At 37.1% G+C, this 20,564-nt stretch overlaps 1 protein-coding gene and 1 long non-coding RNA gene across 3 annotated transcripts; one reads left to right on the top strand and one right to left on the bottom strand.

Moving 5' to 3' along the window:
• Nucleotides 1-730: 730 nt before the first annotated feature.
• wdr59 (WD repeat domain 59) lies at nt 731-19,002 on the bottom strand. Of its 2 annotated transcripts, XM_059351918.1 has the most exons (27): nt 18,920-19,002; nt 18,079-18,128; nt 17,817-17,952; nt 17,611-17,696; nt 16,828-16,908; nt 16,685-16,722; nt 16,473-16,561; nt 16,155-16,271; nt 15,380-15,457; nt 14,978-15,134; nt 14,497-14,576; nt 14,272-14,401; nt 13,446-13,546; nt 13,065-13,229; nt 12,450-12,545; nt 11,384-11,488; nt 10,657-10,778; nt 10,308-10,461; nt 9,142-9,198; nt 7,060-7,187; nt 5,656-5,737; nt 4,717-4,829; nt 3,195-3,342; nt 2,697-2,787; nt 2,496-2,616; nt 2,263-2,405; nt 731-1,633 (listed from the first exon to the last, which is right to left on the bottom strand). In XM_059351918.1, exons 1-27 carry the CDS (start codon nt 18,971-18,973, stop codon nt 1,398-1,400), a joined length of 2,958 nt encoding a protein of 985 aa, XP_059207901.1. In that variant the 5' UTR covers nt 18,974-19,002; the 3' UTR covers nt 731-1,397. The 2 variants fall into 2 exon arrangements, with proteins under 2 accessions (XP_059207901.1, XP_059207909.1); XM_059351926.1 differs by lacking the exon at nt 9,142-9,198.
• On the top strand, nt 17,586-18,620 carry LOC131986806 (uncharacterized). Its single transcript, XR_009395708.1, has 2 exons — nt 17,586-17,678; nt 17,810-18,620. It is a non-coding gene; the product is annotated as an uncharacterized LOC131986806 (long non-coding RNA).
• Nucleotides 19,003-20,564: the final 1,562 nt, after the last annotated feature.

Genomic DNA, 20,564 nt, shown 5'->3' with positions numbered 1-20,564 from the left:
TCTCTATGACTGAAGCCTTTTGACTGGAAATGTTGATACTTCCCCTCAAACCCAAACATTAAAAAGTATTTAGTTATTTATAGAGTTGCCATGAAGCGTTCAACCTGAATCTACTCATTAGTTCTGTTGTGTCTCATCGTGCTGCAGGCTATGAAAGTTTAATCGCGCTTGTTTTAAAAGATAAATACAAATTTTAAGGTGGGCAGGTGTGAAAAAATGCCTCAAAGAATCGATGCTGGTTTGAAGGGTTAGTGTGGTCACACCTAATACTGATTTGATTTAGATTTTTCTTCTGTTCACTCACTTTGCATTTTGTTAATTGATAAAAATAAACTAATAACATTTCATTTTTTGAAAGCATTCTTATTTTATAGCATTTTTCACACCTGCCTAAAACTTTTGCACAGTAATGTATGTTTTTTAACTTTCATATGTTCTTAAAGTGGCATTACATTTGGTGAAGAGCCCATTCCGACTCGATGAGGACTCAAAACCCAAAGTTTAGCACTGAATGAATGAATATGACACCATTGAAATGCACCGTTACCCTGATTAATATCACAGATTCCTCTGGTTTGAACTTTGTTGGAAACATTTGTGACCATTTAAGTAAACAACTAAATATATGACAAAGGTTAACAGAAAAGTTAACAGAAAACAGGAAAAGTTACAGATTCAGTCTCATTCTGTATCATTTCTGTATAAATTACACTTTGATTTAATTCAAACATATTTTTATTATTATTATTATTATTATTATTATTTTTTACATAAAATACATTTGTGAACTATTCACACGTCCTTCATTATAATCAGAAAGTTGTTCACATTTTAAAACAGTCCTATGATCACATCAGAGACTGACATCAAGAGACAGGAAGCTACAGACAGACAGCGCCGCTATCACTGAAATAAAATATAATAAAATGAGACAGGAAACATCTGGAGATAAACATGAAGCCACGTGTTGCACCGCAGCTCTAACTTCAGTTATTAGACTTAAATCAAGAACAATTCTGATAAATTATTCTTTGTTTTAAATAATCTATCGCAAACAAAACAAACTAATTCTCTCTGGGACATTTTATAGATTTAAGGCTGACAAAAAAAAAAAAACTGACACATTAAATGCTCAGTTATTTGTATAAACCATCAGTGTGAGATCAAAAGTAACAGATTGAAAAAACGGCTATCGTCCTGAGTGAGAAGGTTCATCATCTGGGACCATGTATGTCAGGTCTCAGTTCTCTGGGGTCCAGGTGAAGCTTCTGCCCTGAGAAGAGCTCAGCAGGCTTCATCCTCTGAGGAGCATGAACGTCCTCTCACTACGTCACATAATGGAGGAGCTGTCCTCAGGCCCGTCCTGTCTCAAGAGTCGCTGGTTCCCGTCCGTCCAGTCAGAAGGTGCTCTGCAGCAGGCAGTGGCAGCCGCAGCCGGCCGGACACTCGTCCTGCCGCCGGAACCAGTCCATCATGTGACTGGTGTGTCCGCCGTGGCCGCAGCTCAGGCAGAAGTTGGAGGAGCCACGGACGGCCACGTGGCAGATGGCGCACTGGAAGGTCAGACGCTTACAGACGGCGCACTGCGTACCGCGAGCCTGACTACGGCAGTGACAGCAGTACACGCCAAACTCTGCAGAGACACAAACACAAGACAGAGGGTCAAAATAGCTCAAATTAAACTTAACTAAGGTTACATTTCTTTTGTTTTTTTGTGCTGTGTTCCTTCTCCTGGTGTGAAGAAGTTTAAATCCTGACTTGATATGATAAAATAAAAATAAAACAAATTATTAGAAGCATTGAAAAATGTAAACAAAATATCAAAACATAAGGTAAAAGTAAATATTAAAATGCATATAAAATTACAAAATATAAGAATCTATTAATGATAATGAGCCATTAAGGAAAAACAGTAAATATACAATATAGTAAAATGAAAATCTAATAATTATATACATTACTATCATATATTATATTATTATCATTTTTTATTATAGTTTTTCTCATATTTTAATTATTATATAATGCAAATAGCCATGAAAGAAAAACTTTTTTTATTAAGACTATATATAGAATATTGTCTTTTAATATTAATTGTTAATTATTAATTATTATTATTATTATTAGTAGTAGTAGTATAATTATATATATTTTTGATGTCTTAATGACTATATATATATATATATATATATATATATATATATATATATGTATAAATAAAGGCATATAAAATAAATGTATAAATGGTATAAAGAAACATACCAATTCCTTTGTGAGGCTCCGGGGGACACGAGGCGAACTTGAGCACGTCGGCACGTTTCTCCCTCAGCCCCCATCGGTACAGGATCTCACCGTAACACTTCTTAAAGTCGTCAAACTGCAGCGTGTTGGCGGGGTCCAGCAGCCTGCGGGCAGAGACAGAGGAAGAGACAGAGGAAGTGACATCACAGTGACATCACAGCACGGTCACACCTATCCTCTCTCCGCCTCATCACCTTTTGTTCATGTCGTGCTGCTCGCGCTCCCGCTCCCGCGGGTCGGTGTAGCCCGCGCTGCCGTAGCGATAGTCATCAGGGGAGGACTCGCCCCACGGGTTGGCGTGCTCCGAGTCTCGACCTGTGGACGACAACAGAAGTTTCTGATTGGTTAGAGTCCGACAGGTTAAAACAGTGATGTCACTGGCCTGCGTGTCTCACCTGTGTTCCAGGTCGTCGTGGTGATGGAGTCGGACGTGCTGGAGCACGAGCCCGAGGTCACCGAGGTCACCGAGCTCGACGTGTAGCTGGGCTGAAACAACACACAACTTTATTATAATAAAATAAGAAATAACAAGAAATAAGAATAATGATAATTTATGCTATATAAATTGAAATCATATAAATGTAATTTTATTTAATCATAAATAAAATACATGTTCACTTTTAGTAACATAACATTTATTTATAATGAAATAAATTATAATAAAAAATGAATAACAGAAATAGAATAAGAAATAAGAATAATGTGAATTTATAAAATGAAATCATATAAATTTTATTTTAGTAACATCGTTATTCATAATAAAATAATAAAATAATTTTCAAAAAAGACAATTATATAATAAAATAATATGAATAATGAGAATATACTACATACAATAAAACCATATTAATTTAATGTATTGATTTTAAATAAAGACAGCAGTGAGGCCTTACGTAGCGCAAGTGGTGTGGTGGGAACATAGCGGAGCGAGCGGCGTGCTGCCCGTACAGAGAGAAACAGTCTGAGGGAGACTGAGCTCTGAACACAGAGCAGAGCATCGCCAGAGTCTGGACGTCACTCATGTGACTGTAGTGATCCAACCTACACACACAATACAGAGAATCTTAAAAATGTTGATACACATTAGTTTCGTATTTTGTCCGTATGGCGGCTGTGGCTCAGTTGGTAGAGTTGGTTGGCCCCTAACCGAAGGGTTGGTTGTTCGATCCCTGACCATGGCAGCCTACATGTCGAAGTATCCTTGAGCAAGATACTGAACCCCGAATTGCTCCCGATTCTGTGTTCATCGGTGTGTGAATTAATTCCCAATGGTGGCTGGGACTGGGACTGTTTAGGGTAGCCTCTGCCACCAGTATGAATGTGTGTGTGAAAGGGTGAATGAGTGCAGTCTGTAGTGTAAAGCGCTTTGAGTGGTCGCAAATCGACTAGAAAAGCGCTATATAAGTGCAGGTCCATTTACCATTACCATAAAGTCTGCTAAAATGCTAGTCTGTTGATAGATATTATAGCATAATTTGTCCAGAATTGACAGAAAAACATATATTTTGTTAAAAATGGTCAAATGTTAAAATGCCTAAAAATGCTGAAACTGACTTTATTATAGATTGATGATACATATTAGTGCATAGATTTCTGAGACTTTTCCGTCCTGCTGCTGTAGTTCTTTCTTTTCTCCTGTGAGGGAAAGTTTGTATTGGTTTCTTCATGTTTCCTTCCCTGTTCTGTTAGATGAACTAAAACTGGACAGTAGAGGGAATATCTATCATGACAGAAGTACAACGGCGTATTAAGGATCTGGGGGAGGCGGTAATATTTAGAGAAAAAAGTGACAATTTCTAGGAGAAAAAAGTGGCAAATTTATGAAAATTGTTTTTCTACATCAGCACAGAAGCTGCTGATGTCGTGTCCTCTGTCTGCAGGGAGAAACTTAATCTCAATATATTTTGCAATCAGATTCAGCAATAAGGAAATACTTGTAGTTTTAGCCCAGAATCACCAGATTATCATAAGGATCCGGACTTTGAAGAGACGTTGCTGTAAATTGGGCTGATTCAGAAGAAAACACAGACTAATGTTGATGAGATGAAAACTTTACTGCATCAGGAATGAAGCAAGGGACAGATATCGCTGGTTACATCTATGACACTTTTTTCTCATAGATTTGCCCCTTTTAGTCTCATAAATCTGCTACTTTTTTCTCCTAGATTTACCACTCCTAATATCATAAATCTGCTACTTTTTTCCTCATAGATTTACCACTCCCAATCTAATAAATCTGCTACTTTTTTTTGCAGATTTGCCATTATTAATCTCATAAATCTGCTACTTTTTTCTGTAAATATTACTCCACTCCCCTAGGTCCGTATTTATTTATATATTTCATACTTGGCCCTAATACGCTGTGGTACAGTAGAGTGTTTAAACCGTCATCACAGTAAAAACAGATAAACTCACAGCGTCTCCAGCAGGTGGCGTCCAAACGGATGCCGGGCCCAGGGCGTCTCCGTGTCCGGGTCTGAGTCCGGACTCAGGTCCTGACTGGTGGCTGCAGATGCCAGGGCCCACACCTGCACACACACACACACACAGGTTCAATTAATATTGATTAAAAAACAGGAAGCTGAGGGTGAGAATTCAGTGAGCTATGAAAAAGGAAATAAATGTTTCTTATAATCAAAATAAATGTTTACTGAGTGTCTCTCAGTATTTTAAAGGATAAATATGTTTTCTGTATCTGAAGTGAGGGTCAAAGCTCTCGCAGACAGATTTATGATTCTGGCTTATAGAAATACATTTTCTGTAGGTCAGATGAAGGTCTGATAAAAGGCCTAATGTTAAATATATTCATTGTTAAACATCAAAAATGTTATCTGTCACAATGAGTCAGAACCTCAAACACAAAGAACATTTTAAAGTTTATATGCGAATTCATCACAAAGTCCCAGTTGCAGGGAAACAGAGTAAATACTTAGATAAAGCTGATGTTCATACTGTAGTATAACACATATTTTAATTACCTGCTCAACATGTTTAAAGCTGTATCAATTTACAGTTTCAGACCTTTTGAACATTGATGCCAGGCTGCTGTGAGGAATGTTTTTCTTCATGTCGTTACAGTTTTAGTCAAGTCAAAGTTTATTTATAGAGCACATTTAAAAACAACATCAGTTGACCAAAGTGCTGTACAGTTATTAAAATAAAATAAAAATCATACACAAATATAGTAATAAATAAAAACAATATAGACAATAAAGTAATACTACAACAATAAACTATAAAATAGTAATAAAAACTCAATCTAAAAACAGAGTTAGAGTTAAAAAGAAAATAAAAGAATAAAAAGTAAAAAACAAACAAACAAACAAACAGTTAAATAAAAGATGAATCTGTTACCTTGGCGACGTCTCTGCGTCCGACAGTGAGCGAGGCGGCGGCGTTTTTCTGACACGTCTCCTGGATGTCATTCATGTTCAGACTGAGACAGAAATTAACTTTTAACACATTGAAATATGATTCAAACATATTTTTCTATCACTGAGTAAACTGACGACCCCTGACTGAACTTTGACCATGTTTCTGTTTTAATAAAAAATCTGTTTAGGTCCATGTGTGAAGTTAAATTTAACTCTCTGCAGGAGAGCAGCTCTCTTTTAGTTTGGGGGTCAAGATCCAAGATTCATTTTATACACAAAAGAAACTAAATGTTCCTCCCCAGCTCCAAACAGTGCATTAAAAGACAGCAATACAAATCCCAGAAATGAAATGAATCTTGAAAATATTCCAGACTCAGTTAAATAGCAGAGCTGACACATTCAAAAAATGACAGTTCGAAGCAGAAGAAAAGTGCATTTGTATGGGCTGAAAGCTATGCCACCAGAAACTGAATTTGAATCACTCATATTTGAATTGCTTAACTTAAATAATTGCATTAAAAAACTGAATTTGAATCACATAATTTAAATTTGTATTGTTCAATATGAGTCATTGCATTGAACAACTGAATCTGAATTGTAATTTGAAATTTAATTTATTAGTTTGGAACTGAACATTCAGTTCTCACAATTCAAATTAAGTTCGCAAAATTGAATTTCAATTATCCGGGTAGTTGAGGCAGAGCAATCGAGCGCAGATACACAAAGCGCCTCTTCGGCCAATCAGCACCTCCGTTTTATTTTATTTTTTTCCATTTCATTTGTTACTATGTGAAGTGCAAAAATTAGTTCATTTTAGTTCATCAGCTGCGATTAATCTGCGGAATGTTTTATCAATTAATGAATCAATCATCTGATCTTTAAAAAGTCACAACACTGTGAAAAACACCAGAGCTGACGTCTTCATATATCTTTTAGTTCTTTTGGACTAAATGTCCAAAACTCCTCAGCTGATTAATATACTAATGATCATAGACAGGGGCTTGCAAAAGTATTCATACCCTTTGAACTTTCCACGTTTTTTCACGTTATGACCACAAACATAAATATATTTTATTGGAATTGTATGTGAAAGACCAACAGAAAGTGACGTACCTTTGTGAAGTCGAAAGAAAATGATACATGATTTAAATTTTTTTTACAAATAAATAACTCAAAAGTATGCACAAATATTCAGCCCCCCTTTCTCTGAGTGCAACCAATTGCCCTCAGAACACTGCATACAGGCCTAAGGGTTGGGGTATAAAAAGACTTCCCAAGCTGAGAACATCTGTCACATCACGTGACAAAACGTGGAAAGTTCAAGGTGTATGAATACTTTTGCAAGCCACTGTATGACAGCTGTGACTGTAATAAAGTGTCTCACATGTAGCTCTCTCCCAGAGCTTTGTGCACCGGCAGCAGACACGAGATCTCCTGGATGATCACCTTCCCCGCCAGCTTGATGGCACGGTTCCCCGACTCCTCACGCTTCGTCTTAAAGCGCCGGGATTTCTGACAGACAGACAGACGAACGGAGAGACAGACAGACAGAGAGACAGACAGACAGACAGACAGACAGACAGACAGACAGGAGGAGGGAGACAGCAGCCGGGGGGAGGAGACAAAGCACCACCTGATTAAAAGTGGTCTGGATGACTGATTACTGTGACGGTTCACACTGCGAGACGTTCAGGACAGGGCTGGGCGATATATCGATTTTAAAAATATATCAATATATTTTTAAATGTGCACTGCAAAAAAAGGATGTCTTAAAACAAGATAAAAACACTAAATCTGAGGGAAATTATATTGCTGCATGGACAGATAATTTAACTTGACAAGATTTCTTGAATTAAGATTGTTAAATCTAGAAATAAGCATGTTGAGCACTTAAGAAAAAGAAATGAACCCTTAAAACTATTTTTTTTTTATCTTCATAAGAACCAAATAATTTGCAGTGTGATATGGAATTAGACCATACCACATATATCAATATAATTTAAAAAAATGTCTTTCTTTATATAGAAATGCTGCCCTTACTAGGGTTTTTCATATTTAGTTCTTTTGTAATGCTTGTTATTCTTTTCTCATATAAATATATTTATTTCAGAAAAAGATTGGCCTATATTATTTCATAGGCTATTTTTATTTAAGAATTTTTTAAATTTAAATGTGCACTTTATGGAGCTTTGATTTTTTTAAAAAAAGGTCCTCCTGTTGTTATACAGTATTTATGTTCACTTAAATAAACGGTTTCAATAAAACTACTTGTGACATGTCATATTTGACTTTGACTGAACATTTGCTCTCACTTTGCAATAAAAATATTGGGATATATGTCGTATATCGATATTCAGCCTAAATATATATATTTGACTTTTGGTCTATATCGCCCAGCCCTAGTAGTTCATATATTTTTACCTGAGGTTTCTGTAGGTTCTCATCAGCTCATTCTGATCTCTGTTCTCTTCAAAACCACCAGACTCCATTCACAAAAACAGTGATTTAACCTCATAGAACACAGGAGCTGCTGGTCCTCTGCTGCCCCCACCTGTCAGTTAGTTTGTGTTATTGTGTCACTTTGGTTTTTTTTAATTGTTAGTTCAAAATCACTGTTTTTGTGAATGGAGTCTGGAGGCTTTGAAGAGCAGAGATTATAATTTGGTGAATCTAAATGAGTGTTGAGCGTCCTCAAGTGACTGTGTGACTCGTAGTGTGAACACACGGTTAGTTTTCAGTTTATTAACAAACTCTCTTGGAGCCTGAAGCCAAATTACCTCCGAAAATGTTTACAATTAAGTTTGGAAAACAAAAAAAGTGGGTGAGTTATGATGATGAGAGAAACTTACCTGCTGCTGTTAGTCACATTAAAGCTTCAAGCAGCTTTCTGAAGCTGAATAATGATAATCACTGCAGCTTTTTTTAAACATTTCATTCTGGAGTTACAGCTGAAAATTACTTTTAAATGTGAACAGAAACACAAAACCTCAGAAACATTTAAACTTCACTTTGCAAAAATATTTCAGTTTGTATAAAAATTAGGCACTTTATAAATTTATAGATTTAAATTATGTCTGAACACGTGTGTGTATGTGCCTGTGTGTGTGTGTGAGTGTGTGTGTGTGTGTGTGTTTATAAGTGTATATTTCTGTCTTTTATTTTGTCATTTCCTTTAAACAGGATTTAATCTAAAATCTATTATTCAGAAATTCTTTAAAAACCAGAAAGTCTTTAAAAATTAACTTGACTTTTATACAGATGCTATATCGACCTTATTCCTCTGAGATTCTTTAACTTTTTTTAAAGAAACTGAATAAAAGTTTCTGATTCAGAGCGTGTGGCGTCAGTTCTGCTTGTTAGTGTCTGTTAGCTCGTCGGCCAATCAGAGGCATGCAAAACAAAAATTAGAGCGCTGCAGCAAGGAGGAGGATGATGGAGAGAAAGAGGGATGGACAGAGATCAGTACCGGCCAATCATGGAGGGTTTGGACAGACCAGCGGCGAGAGGCAGAGATTGGGAGCTTCTGATTGGAGGAGAAAAGGAAGGAGGTGTGGCCCACAGCAGCAAGGGGGCAGGTGATTGGCCAGAGAAAAAAACAACACAAAAAATAATAAAAAAGAAAAAGAAAAGAGAAGCTCATCAGACGAGACGTTCAGTTACATTCTCGCAGCGCTCCACATTCCCAGTTCTCCTGAACTACCCGTTGGCTCGGTGACAGTGAAGGAAGCGGGGCTTCTCCTGTGAGGTCACAGTGCCGTTTGTTGTTTCTAACACAACCTCGTTTCTGTTTTTATACTGAAGTTTATCAAAGACAGAATACAGACGAGACAAATTCAGCTTGGTCTGATCTGATTTACAGCTGTGATTCATTTAAATAATAATAATAATGATGATAATAAAGATAGTGATAAAAAAAAATGATAATAATGATAATAATAATAATTATTATGATTACAATTATAATTATAATTATAATAAACAATATGATAATAATAAAAATAATTATAAGAATAAGAATTTGGGACAAGGCCCATTAACACACTCATTCTGTCCCAAAATATTTATTTAAATACTTCCTTTTTCTTTATGGAAACTATAATATAATTATAAATTATTAAAAGAAAGATAAGGAGACTTAAATAAACAAAAGACTAAATAAATAAACAAAATTGAATAAAAATCTAAGTAAAATAGAATAAGGGAAAGAAAGAAAGAATAAAATAAAAATATTATTTATAATACATTTTTGTAAAATAACTATATTATGTTGAAATTACTTTGATTTTAGTCTGAATAATATCTTTTAACTGTTCAGAAAAAATAAGCAGTTAGAAGGAGCTACCACTGGTAACTTGCATCTGGCATTTTATCACATTTTAAAGGCTAAACAATGAATAAAAAATTAAGATAATCATTTGTAGGAGCCCTGACTGGTTCACTAAATTTATTCTGAGTTATGAACGACTTTGTCTCTGTGAGCTCTAAAGTCTCCACGCAGATCATAACTGTTTCATCTCTCTGTAGTCTGACTTTAATGAACTTCCACAAACAGAAACGTCTCAAAACCAGAAAGAGTTAATGAGGCAAACACAGTGTGTGTGTGTGTGTGTGTGTGTGTGTGTTGTGTCTCACCCTCTCCTTGTAGTAGAAGGAGGAGATGGACACGGTGTCTTTGTCGGAGCGAGTCGGGCTGCCGCTGTACAGCCTCAGAGAACTCTGAGACTCTGAACGCATCTTCATCGGAGTCAACACTCCGCTGTGATAGGCTGAGAGGGCTGAGAGGGACCTGCACACACGCAGATAAGAACAGGAAATGACGCCCTCGCTCTCCGCTAACAACAGACTTACTGTAAATATCATAAATTACATAAAAAAAACATACATTCAAAATGGATTTTGTGTGTGTGCATGTGTGTGCTTGAGTGTGTGTGCATTGCATTGCATTGCATCTGTGTGTGTGTGTGTGTGTGTGTGTGTGTACCTGGGGGTGGGCTCAGTGGGTGGGGCTGAGCGGTGCATGGTGATTGGTCTGGTGAAGTAAACGAGGCAGCCGGTGCCACAGAATCGAGCTCCGGAGGTGCGAGGGAATGGGATGTTGGCGTCCTGCAGAACAATATTCATTTTTATTAAAGGATGATGAAGATAAACATCTTCTTCTCTGCTTTGACTCCTCCTGCTGCAGCTGGGAGATTATAACCTGTTGTTACCTGGTAGGAGATTATAACCTGTTGTTACCTGGTAGGAGATTGTAACCTGTTGTTACCTGGTAGGAGATTGTAACCTGTTGTTACCTGGTAGGAGATTATAACCTGTTGTTACCTGGTAGGAGATTATAAAGTGTTGTTACCTGGTAGGAGATTATAAAGTGTTGTTACCTGGTAGGAGATTATAAAGTGTGTTACCTGGTAGGAGATTATAAAGTGTTGTTACCTGGTAGGAGATTATAAAGTGTTGTTACCTGGTAGGAGATTATAACCTGTTGTTACCTGGTAGGAGATTATAACCTGTTGTTACCTGGTAGGAGATTATTAAGTGTGTTACCTGGTAGGAGATTATAAAGTGTTGTTACCTGGTAGGAGATTATAAAGTGTTGTTACCTGGTAGGAGATTATAAAGTGTGTTACCTGGTAGGAGATTATAAAGTGTTGTTACCTGGTAGGAGATTATAACCTGTTGTTACCTGGTAGGAGATTATAAGGTGTTGTTACCTGGTAGGATCCGTACGTGTTGGTGACCCGGGGGAACGCCTGCAGGGCCGGAGTGACGGGGTTGGACAGGACGAAGGGGCCGGGGGGGGGGCCGTCCTCCTGCATCTGACACACACAACAGCTGATCAACAGCTGATCTACAGGAAACTCACAAAAACCTGCTGTAAACACTGCTGGTTTTATCTATCTGTTCTCTGGAAAAATGTAACATTATATTAAAACTGAATTAAAATAAAACTGTCTGTTTCCATTCACTAATTCTACGTCTGATACATTCTAGAGGACCTCAGCTAATACAAACAAACAGAATTTTTCACTGTGGAATATCAGAATAATATAATGTTACATTTTTAGTGCACAGTAAATATCCACGGGCATTGTATTATGAATTTCCACAGTGAAAAGTTCTGTAAGTTTGTGACAAGATACCTGAGGTCTACTGGAATGCAACTGAAGTGAAATTAGTCACTGGAAACAGACATCCAAATGCATTTTAATAAAAAAAATTCCATAGTGAACAGTTCTGTGAATATCATGCAATTAATCGTATTTCCACATTTGTCTGGTATTGGGCCTGGTTGTGTAACACTTGATTCTGAAAACCGCACGTCGACACAACAAATACATTTTCGGCGCAACGCATTTTGATTATTTCACGTGCTGTGTTCATGTAAAATTAATACTTCACCTCCTCTCTGCGGGTAAGAGTTTTATACTGAAAAAAAGTGAGAAAGAATGACAGTAAAGTGTTTATCCTTCATGCCAGCTCGCTCTGAGCAGTTTCAATGAATTTACCATAAATATCACAATACATATATAGGGGCGGCTGGTTTGACTACAAAGAAGCGAATCTTATTTTATTTTCACCATGTCCCTTTATGGGTTCCATACCTACCTATATACTTTCCTTTTCATTTATTTTCTTTTCATTTTTTTATTTGCTGATTTAGTTTAGCTTTTTGTTATTTAAAATGTATTTAATTAAATATATTAATATTTTCTTTGGCACATTTAATGGAATAATAATTAATTTATCAAGTAATTTATTTATTTATTGTGTCCTCACCATGTCTGACTCGAGGCAGGACACCAGCTGGCGGACGCACGGCTCCAGACAATTCTGCATCCTCTTCACCTTCTGCAGCGACGTGTCCGTCAGAATCTGGACACAGAAATATAAGAACGCAGAAGAGTCACTTCCCAGCTCAGAACATCGTCTACAGAATACATTTTTTATGAATAGAAAATAAAAGGAATTATATATATATATATATAATAAACTGTAATTAGCCAAGCAATTCTTGGATTTTATCTTTTTATAATCATCTTTTTTTTTTATAAAATAAAATAAAGAAAAAAAATAAAATAAAAACAAATATTCTTGATTTCAATATTTAATGAAAAAGGATAATAAAACAAACAAATAAACTGATTAATAAACAAATAAAAGCAATAAAACAACTTTTTACAGATTTTACAGATTTTTTTAAACAGATTTAATCTGTTAATTTTGAATATGAAAAATAGTTAAACTAAATTTGAAAAATAGCAAATAACAAAAAAAAAAACCTAGATGAAAGTAAGATTATTAAAAAAATTATTTGTGGGACGTTTTCTTTTTTTTTATTATCACTGATAATTATAATACAGTGAGCCGTGGTGCATTCAGAAGCGTCCGTACCTTCTGGATCTTGGTCTTGGTGGCGGAGGGGATGGTCGTCGGGGAAACGAACTGGAAGGTCGGCGCGGCGTTGTTCGGATACTGAGCCGGAAACTTTACCACCAGGTGAACCTGATGACCCCCACAGTGAGCTGAGACCACACAGCTACGGTTCACCGCATCCATCTACACACACACACACACACACACACACACACACACACACACAGAAACAGAGACACACACACACAGACACACACAGACACCCACACAGAGACAGAGACACACACACACACACACACATTTAGTGTTCTCGTGTTTATGTGAAACAGGAGAAAGTTTCCATTAAACTTTATGAGTCAAGGGTTAAATATTGGCGGTCTGTCAGAGTTCGAGTCTCACCTCCACATTGACGTTCCTGATCTGCAGGTTGACCAGAGAGAACTCCTGCTGCAGAGTCTGAGGGACGCCGGACCCCCCCAAGCTCAGAGTGCCATCCTGATCTGAGAACCACAGAAACACACAGTTAACTTCAGCTGCAGAAGCTGAAGCACTAATGTCTGATGTTTAACTCCTAATGTGTAAAGTCTGCCCACATTTATAGTGATTATAGCGACCTCTTGTGGTAGCAGTTCCCCCGGTGTGTTATTTGGGGCGAATGCATTGACCAGCCGGATCTGCTTTTGTATGAATGAATTAAGATATATGTATATAAAAAGTGATTACAACTTGTGTTGAATACCTGAAATATGTTCATGTATGCGGAGTGCACAGTGGATAATATGTCTGTGTCATTAATGTTGTGCTTTTGTTTACATTTGTGTTCAGTTGATTAGCTGGCATACGGAAAAGACAAACAAAAATAAACGATTGAAAGACAGTAATCGGCTGTTCGAGCTTGAGTGAGGCACTGTTTTCATCAGTTAAGACCACCCTTTACGGTGGGAGTTGTTAGATTAATGTAGTTAGTTTAATAACACCGTACACCTAACGACAAGTTTAAGAGTAAGCAAACACTCAAAAAACAGCTCAGATTAAGCACATTTGAAATCATTAAAATGATTATAAATGCTGCTGAAACACTTTATGAACATTCACCTACAAATGATTGAAAACAAGATTATTCAGGATAATAAATGCTTGTTTTTGTAAAGCAACATTTTCCTTCTGGGTTTCATTAATAAAACAGATAAATAAAATGTTGATGTGTCCTCAGTCTGTTCCTCACCCGTCAGGTTCTCTGCAGCGAGGCCGACCCCCTGCTGGGTGTCTGGTTCCTGAGACGACAGAGACTTCTCCGACTCCACGGTGAGAGACATCCCCTCCATCAGGTCCTCCACCACGTCACTGACACAGAGCTGCTCCACCACAACAAAAACAACAATAACAACAACATCATCACACAGCTTTCAGGGTGAACCATCTCTGTCTCTCTGTGGGGATGACCTCTGACCTTCTGCAGCTGAGGGTCCACCCTCCAGATCCTTAGAGTCTGATCCCTGGACCACGTGACCAGCTGGTAGTCCTTCGAGCCTGGATGGTCAACAAACAAACAAACAACAAGACAATGCTGTAAACAACAACACAACTAACAGCTGTCACTAACACTTTTAAGCTCCAAACTGCTGCAGGATGTGTGTGTGTGTGTGTTTCTCTCTGTTTGTGTGTCTGTGTGTTCTTGTACTTCCTACATAGTGAGGGACAGAACAAGTTTTTAACCAATAGAGTGAGGACATTTTTGTGAAGTGAGGACATTTCGGACAGTTTTCACTTCTTTAAAGGCTTGTTTGAGGGTCAGACTTTGTTTTAGGATTAAGGTTACAATTAGGTTTATGTTAGGATTAGGGTTGGGCATTTAGTTGTGATGGTGATGTTTGTTGTGTGTGTGTGTGTGTGTGTGTGTGTGTGTGTGTGTGTTTGTGTGTGTGTGTGACCTTCTTTCTGTGGTCTCCACTGGAACTCCAGCACTACGTCATCGTGTCCTACAAAGGCGTGGACGGGGCTGTTGAGGTCCAGCGTGCTCCACAGCAACAGACTGTTCTCTCTCCTCAGCTGAGGAACCATCACTGTTACCAGACCGTTAGAGAAAGGCTACACACACACAGAGAGAGAGAGAGAGAGAGAGAGAGAGAGAGAGAGAGAGAGAGAGAGAGAGAGAGAGAGACAGAAAACATTATTATATGCTTATTTATTATTTTTCTGTCATATTTCAGTATCTGCTTTTATTCTGTCAGAAATCTCTGTGTGTAGTTTTATGACTGTGGGTTTTAACTTCTTTATATAGACAGACAGACAGATATTAGATATAAATGATCTGATCTGACGGTGAGACTCACGGTGTAACGGGCCTTCCACACGGGGACCTGACAGGACAGGATGTTCAGGTACTTTCTGGGCTGTCGGTAATCCCAGAACTGAACACACATCAAGAGAAAACACAAGTTACACACTGCTGGTATGCTTCATTCTGTTGTATGAACGTAGATCTCTGTGGAAACCAGCACGCACACAAGCCTCACACCCGCCAGTTTCTCTGTGAATGGACGTAGAAACGCCCTGAACCTCCGTTTATTTTGTAAATATTTGTGCTGCTTTCGTCAGACCTGTCAGTCAGAAATACGGCAGAAGAAGTTGTGCCCATTTTATCTCCAGCAGAGCAGCTGTGACTGTTGGTAGCCTCCAGAACAATCATTCATAATTAATATTATAATTATTATAATTACTATTATTATTAATAATAATCATTATATTATTATGATTATTAATTCTATTATTATAATTATCATCATCATTATTATTTTTATTATTGTTTATATTATTATTATCATTATTATTATTATTATGATTATTACTATAATTATTATTACATTTTTTAATTATTATTATAAACTTTAGAAGGATAAATGATTCATTCAGTGCTCATGTTAAAACTGACTTTACAATATAGGATCACAAAAAAACGTTAAATTAAATGTATAAATGCACCTTTGATTACACAATCAGTGAAATTGGCAAAAAAAAACAAAAGAAAAAAACACGGTTGTGTTGCTGGTCTGGAGTCTGTGCGGTGACTCGTTCTCCTTCATGAACTCTGAGCGTGTGTTTCCTCACCCTGACGGAGTTGTCCTGGCTGGATGTGGCGAGGATGAACTCGTTGTCGGGGTGCCAGTCAAGGCCGTGGATCTTGGACAGGTGAGCCGCCACGTACTCCGCCGCCGTGTTTGGCTTCTGTTCACAGGCAATACACAGGTCAACATCACAACAACACAACAACACTAAACTCTGTTACACATGAAAACATTCACAACAACACTGATATCTGTTACACACAGCTCAGAGAGTGTGAGTGCATGCGTGTTAATGTGCGTGTGAGTGATTGTGTGTGTGTGTGTGTGTGTGATTGTGTGTGCTTGTGTGTGTGTGTCTCACTCTCTTGTCCCAGATCCTCACGTCTCCATCATGACTGGATGCCAGCAGGTTCTGGTTCTTCTTGTTCCACTTCACCTGAGACGCTCCGGCTGCAGGAGAACAAACCAACCAACAGGTGAGAACACAAACACTTTTCATATACTTTACATATACACATATACATATACTCATACACTTTCATATTCTTTTGATCTTTAGTTTTAAACACTCACCGACAGCAGAAAGAGCCACGGTGGGTTTACGAGTATCTCTGAGGAGGAAACAGAAAAGATTTAACATCATTACTGCAGTAACACACAGACTGATGACTGTTAAATTAATTAGAATATTTAATGTTTTAACATAATAAACTGACCTGGTGTCCCAGATGTAGATGTATGTGTCCACTGAGCTGGTGACCAGAAACTCTGGCTCAAACCAGGACCAGTCCAGATCACTGCGGACAGAGGGTCAGCGAACGGGGTAAGTGAATGCATCACAGAGTCAGTGAATGCACCACAGAGTCAGTGAACACATCATAGGCTCAGTGAACACGCCACAGAGTCAGTGAACGCACCAGTCAGTGAACGCAACACAGAGCTAATGAACGCATCAGTCAGTGAACACACCACAGAGCCAGTGAACGCACCAGTCAGTGAACGCACCACAGAGTCAGTGAACACATCACAGGGTCAGTGAATGCATCAGAGGCAGTGAGCACACCACAGAGTCAGCGAACGCAACACAGTTAGTGAATGCATTACACACAGTCAGTGAATGCACCATAGGTTAGTGAACTCACCAGTCAGTAAACGCGTCAGCGAACGCATCGCAGAGTCAGTGAATGCACCATAGAGTCAGTGAATACCATAGAGTCAGTGAACACAACACAGTCAGCGAACACAACACAGTCAGCGAACACAACACAGTTAGTGAATGCATCTCTCACAGTCAGTGAATTCACCATAGGGTGAGTGAACACACCACAGAGTCAATAAACGTACAAGTCTGTGAATGCATCACAGAGAGTCAGTGAACGCATCACATAGTCAGCGAACAAATCAAATAGTCAGTGAACACAACAGTCAGTGAACTCATCACAGACTGCGTGCTGCCTGTTAACCTGTACACAGGTATGTTAAGGTGTGTTTGCCGTTACCTGATGACTCGGGTGTGTCCCTGCAGCGAGGTGTGGACTTCTCCACAGCCGTCCCTCCAAGAGTACAGGTCCACACGCTGGTTACTCTGCACACACACACACACACACACACACACACACACACACACACACACACACACACACACACACACACTCAGGAACCCTGGCTGTATAATATAAACAGTTTGTTTTCTGGCAGAACTCACCGAGGCGGCGAACACATGGGACTCGGCCCGGTGAGGGTTCCACTGCACCGTCCCCACGTCCCACTTACTCTGGCGCCCGATCTTGCGGGGCGCTTCAGACGGAGCCTCCAGGTTCACCATATACAGGAAACGCCGCCTGAACAACGGAAACACCAGACACTTTAGAGAATACTCATCTTATCCAGAGTCGTTCACTGACTTCATGAGGAATAATTCTGTTTAATGTGTTGAACTGTGGTGCGTTCAGGTACAGTGAACTCACCCGGACAGCACAGCGTATGAGCCCAGACAGTCCACGGACATGGCTGTGGCCTGAAACACAGACACACAGACCATTACTCTGACAGCTGCACATGTTTATATTGTTTTATATAAACTAAAGTCTGACCAAAACTGAATTTATGAGATGGAGATAATAGACAGATTTGTTTTATTTCAATAGGACACAAATATTAACTCAGGATATTTTAAACTGTTTCTAAAAGCAGAGTGATTACGGTTATTTTCTTATTATTTTTCTTTTTTTTTTTGTCATTTTCTGTCTTTTTCTACTTCAATATGTAAAATATATGGGTTTGTTTTTTGTTTTGTTTTTTAGTAATTTTACATCTTTTGTGCCTACATCTCTTCTTGTGCCTTTCTTGGGAATTTTTGTGTCATTTTTGGTTATTGTATGACTTTTTCCTGTAATTTTACGTCGTCTTTGGTATTTTTTTTACTACATTTTACTACAGTGTTTATATATCTTATATAAATGATCTTTTTTATGGTTTCTATAGACAAATAAACTTCATGAGAAACTTCTGTTATTCTAATTGTTCTTCTGTTAGTTTTTGTTGTTGTTATTGTTGTTATTATTGTTTGCTGTCTGCGTTGTTCTCTGGAGCTTCAGGCTGCTGATAATAACAATGATAATAATAATTTCTTGTTGTTGTTTTGTTAAATTAACTGATTATTTATTATTTTCGGTGTCTCAGGTCAGTTTGTATCTCTCTGTGTCGGAGAGTCTCCTGGTGCTGCAGCTGTTCTCTCTCCTGCTGCTCACCTGAGACCTCGGATATTTATTATTTTTTATATATATTTATTTATATATCTCTTGATACCTGCGCGTCCCGAAACTCCACCACCACATTCTCGCTGCTCCAGCGGGCCGCCATCTTCCTCCTCTACCGTCAACAAAGAGTCACGTGACAAACCTGAGGCGAGGCGCTGCGTTCAGGGTCCCTGGGAGAAAGACAAACATATTTACATATATATATATACACATATTTTATATAATAATAATAAAAATAATAAAAATACATTTATAAATGTAGATGTTAAAAGCCTTTTAAATTATTTTCTAAGTGTACTGTTTTTGATATAAAATTAAAAAAGTCATAAAACGACAAAAAAAGACATAAAAACACTTAAAATGACCAGTAAAAAGACATAAAATTAACAGAAAAAAGACACAAAATACCCCAAAGAAATACATAAAACAAACCAAAAAAAGACATAAAATTACCCAAAAAATTACTTAAAATTACCACACACAAAAAAGGAAAAATTACCAAAGAAAGACTTCAAATGAAAATAAAATGCTTTTGAAAGATTTTCAATTTGTACTGTTTTTGGTAATATTATATAATATTTTTTAATAATAAAATTTATCAGGGAAAATTGTTATTTGCATTTGGTTTAAGAGATAAGTACACATTATGTATGTGTACGTGTATATATATATATATATATATATATATATATATACTGTATGTATATATATATATATATATATATGTGTATAATAAAATTTACAAATTAACTTTATTATTATTTTATTTTGTTGTGTTTATTTATACATTGAGTTAATTATTAGTAATATATTTTATAGTTGTTTGATTTTTATTTTCATGTTTAATATAATTTTCTTTACTTCACAAACTGGACATTTGCTTGTATTTGTACATGTGTATTTAAAGTTTAACATTCATCTTTTTGTTGCCAAGAATGTAAATATTTAAAATAAAACTTATCTTAATAAGAAAAAACGAAATATTAGTTCTTTCAAAAACAACATTTCAGTCAAAATTTTGAAAATAAATATATACACACATAAAACACATTGGAATTAATTTAATTTTAAATACATAATATATATATATATATATATATATATATATATATATATATATATGATACATTGAAATGTATTTTAAGGATGAAAATCAGGCAATATATTACATATAATAACAAAACAAAAACAATAACGTAAATCTCTTTAATATATATGTATATAACTAAAGCACAAATATGATTAAACAAGACGAGAGCAAGATAAAAAATAAATGTCACAATTTAAATATTCAAAACACAAAGATTGACTTTTATGGATAGTGGGGCGGATTAGCTGAACAATCGTTCACTTTGTGATAAAAGCATGAAATTTGGTAGATGTGTTGGTGAATATGTTTCGAACAAATCTGGATATTGGGCCACCTCAAAAGCGCCCCCTAGTGGCCGTGGCAGGCATTTGTTATACAAATAAATCAATGATGAATAAAAACTGCCCTTTTAATAATACCAACTGGTGATGAATTGTATATTGTTGGAAAGCCTGATTAGTCACCTTTACAACGAGGTACAGCTTGTAAGGATCGTGCATTCATGGAATGAGCAACGGGGCTAAACGTGTGGGTAGCACCCCCCAAAAATGTGCATCCCCTGTGGGGCGGATTAGCTCAATAAATCACAAGAATTGTTTATTTT

Source organism: Centropristis striata, chromosome 2 (assembly GCF_030273125.1).
Source record: "Centropristis striata isolate RG_2023a ecotype Rhode Island chromosome 2, C.striata_1.0, whole genome shotgun sequence".
NCBI lineage: Eukaryota > Metazoa > Chordata > Actinopteri > Perciformes > Serranidae > Centropristis > Centropristis striata.
The sequence above is the reverse complement of the archived record's forward strand: the minus strand, read 5'-3'. Positions and strand labels throughout refer to the sequence as shown.